The 2,327-nt window shown below is 44.3% G+C and overlaps 1 protein-coding gene across 1 annotated transcript; it reads left to right on the top strand.

Moving 5' to 3' along the window:
• Positions 1 to 1,437: 1,437 nt before the first annotated feature.
• Positions 1,438 to 2,093, top strand: LOC133891971 (putative lipid-transfer protein DIR1). The gene has a single exon (XM_062332701.1). It carries the CDS (start codon positions 1,506 to 1,508, stop codon positions 1,806 to 1,808), a length of 303 nt encoding a protein of 100 aa, XP_062188685.1. The 5' UTR covers positions 1,438 to 1,505; the 3' UTR covers positions 1,809 to 2,093.
• The last annotated feature ends 234 nt before the right edge of the window (positions 2,094 to 2,327 follow it).

Raw genomic sequence — 2,327 nt, 5'->3', positions numbered from 1 at the left:
GCACGAATGGAATTTTCCCTCGTATCAAAGTCAAGGTCCTCGTGCCACGTCAGCAGATCCCGGAATCCTCTCGGCCACAAGTTTTAAGTGGGCCCGCCGCACTCACTCGTTCTTCGTCTCCCGTGAACCTGATCGCGAGTGGTGCGCTGACACATGACATGGTACAAACAGACAAGGGACCTTCACGGGCTGCCTAGCCATGTCTGCTAGCGAATGAACATTCAATATTGCAGATCACTACACACTTTGGTAGCTGCAACAGCAACAGTATTAGTTTTAACCTTTCGTTTTAATGCGATTTTATGACCCCTGGAGCCTACAATCTGCAGATGTTACATAACCTACTATCATCCATGCCATCTTATCAATATTGCTTATAGCCCTCGGTTAGGTCACTTAATTTGATCAAAAAATAGGCTCCGCTTAATTAATGGCTGTTTTAACTATTTTGTTTTCATCTTTGCCGTCAACAAATTTCCGACGTACTATTAGATTTATATTTTCATTATTTGGTAGCGGAAGTCACATGCAGATGCAGATTCTCTGTTGGTAGAGACTAGAGAGAAGCCTAAAAAACTCTCTCAAAGTTTTTTTTTTGTCCAAAGAAATCATCTGACCTAATTCGATTGATGTTTTTTTTTGTGAGCTTCTTTACGTGACTTACTTTCAAAAATGTTTTTGCCAGCAGCATCTCGACATGCGGGGGGGCATTACAGAAGCCAAGACAACAATCGCGTGTCAACAGGCAAAGATACTCTCTGTAGTCAAATCACACACTAAATATATAGATTTATACAAATTTAAATCTCGCAAAGGATAATAGGTCTATATTATGTGATCTTGTATTTACCTTCGAGATAGTATTATAAAAGAAGAGTCTAGATAGATTTAAATCTAGTCGAGAGTTCCTTACTTATAGTCTTAACGAGAGTCAATATAGATCCTAATTACAAAAGGCACCATGCCATGAGGCTCCTGTAGACTCGGGGATTGACTTTTTGATTTCAATGGACTTATCCTCAGTGGTGAACTCCTTCCTTAATAGAATTCTGATATTTTTAGAGATAAACTTCTATATTTTTAAGATACCTTATTACGTACGGACAATGTATATACGTCTAAGAATTCTTTTTTCAGTACAAACGTATGCTCTGAGAATATATGAAAATATTAGGAGAGCTAGTTACGTATAGAATACTAATATATGGTAATTTATACTATCGATCGTCAGACATGAAATGCTAATTCTGGCTTGGCCAAACTGCCAGGGAACAAAAATTAAACATGCATAGACCACCCATAACTTTGTCGCTAAACAGAGCATCAGTCCCAATATAATATGTTCACAACCGAAACCCAAGGGCCGCTCCTCAAAACCACAAACTTGCATGCACCGCAGGCTAATGCCCCACCCCTGCGCTATAAATACTGGGCACGGAGCCATCACAAACGGCCATCCAGCCACATCAATCATTCCAGTCCAGACCGCTAGTTGCCACGACGACATGGCCAAGGCGCTGGCGCTGGTTGCCCTCCTGCTCGTCGCCTTGGCGCTCGCGGCTGCGCCTACGGAAGCGGTGTGCAACATGAGCAACGAGCAGTTCATGTCGTGCCAGCCGGCGGCGGCCAAGACGACGGACCCGGCGCCGAGGCCGTCCGACTCGTGCTGCGCGGCGCTGGCGGGCGCGGACCTCAACTGCCTGTGCTCCTACAAGAACTCGCCGTGGATGAGCGTCTACAACATCGACCCCAAGCGCGCCATGGAGCTGCCAGCCAAGTGCGGCCTCGCCACGCCCGCCAACTGCTAGATCCATGCATGCATCTCTCCGTCCGGCCATCCACCGATCGATCTGGTATTTTATATGGCTTGGGGTCATCAGATCTTGTCACGTACCTTCGTGTTCTTTGTCATGTACTACGTGTGGGTGTTACATATTTGTGGTTTGGACTGCAAGCATATGCATGCGTAACTCTCGTCAGGTACTCGTGTATGCCGAGCAAGTTGTATTGCGTGCCATCTAAATGTTGAACCGTGTGGTTTTGATCCTGTATTATATATGCATCACTTGTCGGCGAGTGACTTAGTGCAACAACTCTCTCTGCGCGTACAAGAACTTGTTGGATTAAACATGCAAGCTGAGCCACTAGAAGGATTAATGTTAGTTATCACTATTACATGAATGAGCTTATATACCGATCTGTTACTATAAGTTTCTAATGTGAGGATAGTGATGTGATATCACTGACGGTTTATAAACCGTGTGGGAAGAATTATTATCATAGCTTATGAACCGGCAGTTGATAAAGTTAATCACTCAGTACTGCAG

This window comes from Phragmites australis, chromosome 15 (genome assembly GCF_958298935.1).
Source record: "Phragmites australis chromosome 15, lpPhrAust1.1, whole genome shotgun sequence".
Classification (NCBI taxonomy): Eukaryota; Viridiplantae; Streptophyta; class Magnoliopsida; order Poales; family Poaceae; genus Phragmites; species Phragmites australis.
The sequence above is the reverse complement of the archived record's forward strand: the minus strand, read 5'-3'. Positions and strand labels throughout refer to the sequence as shown.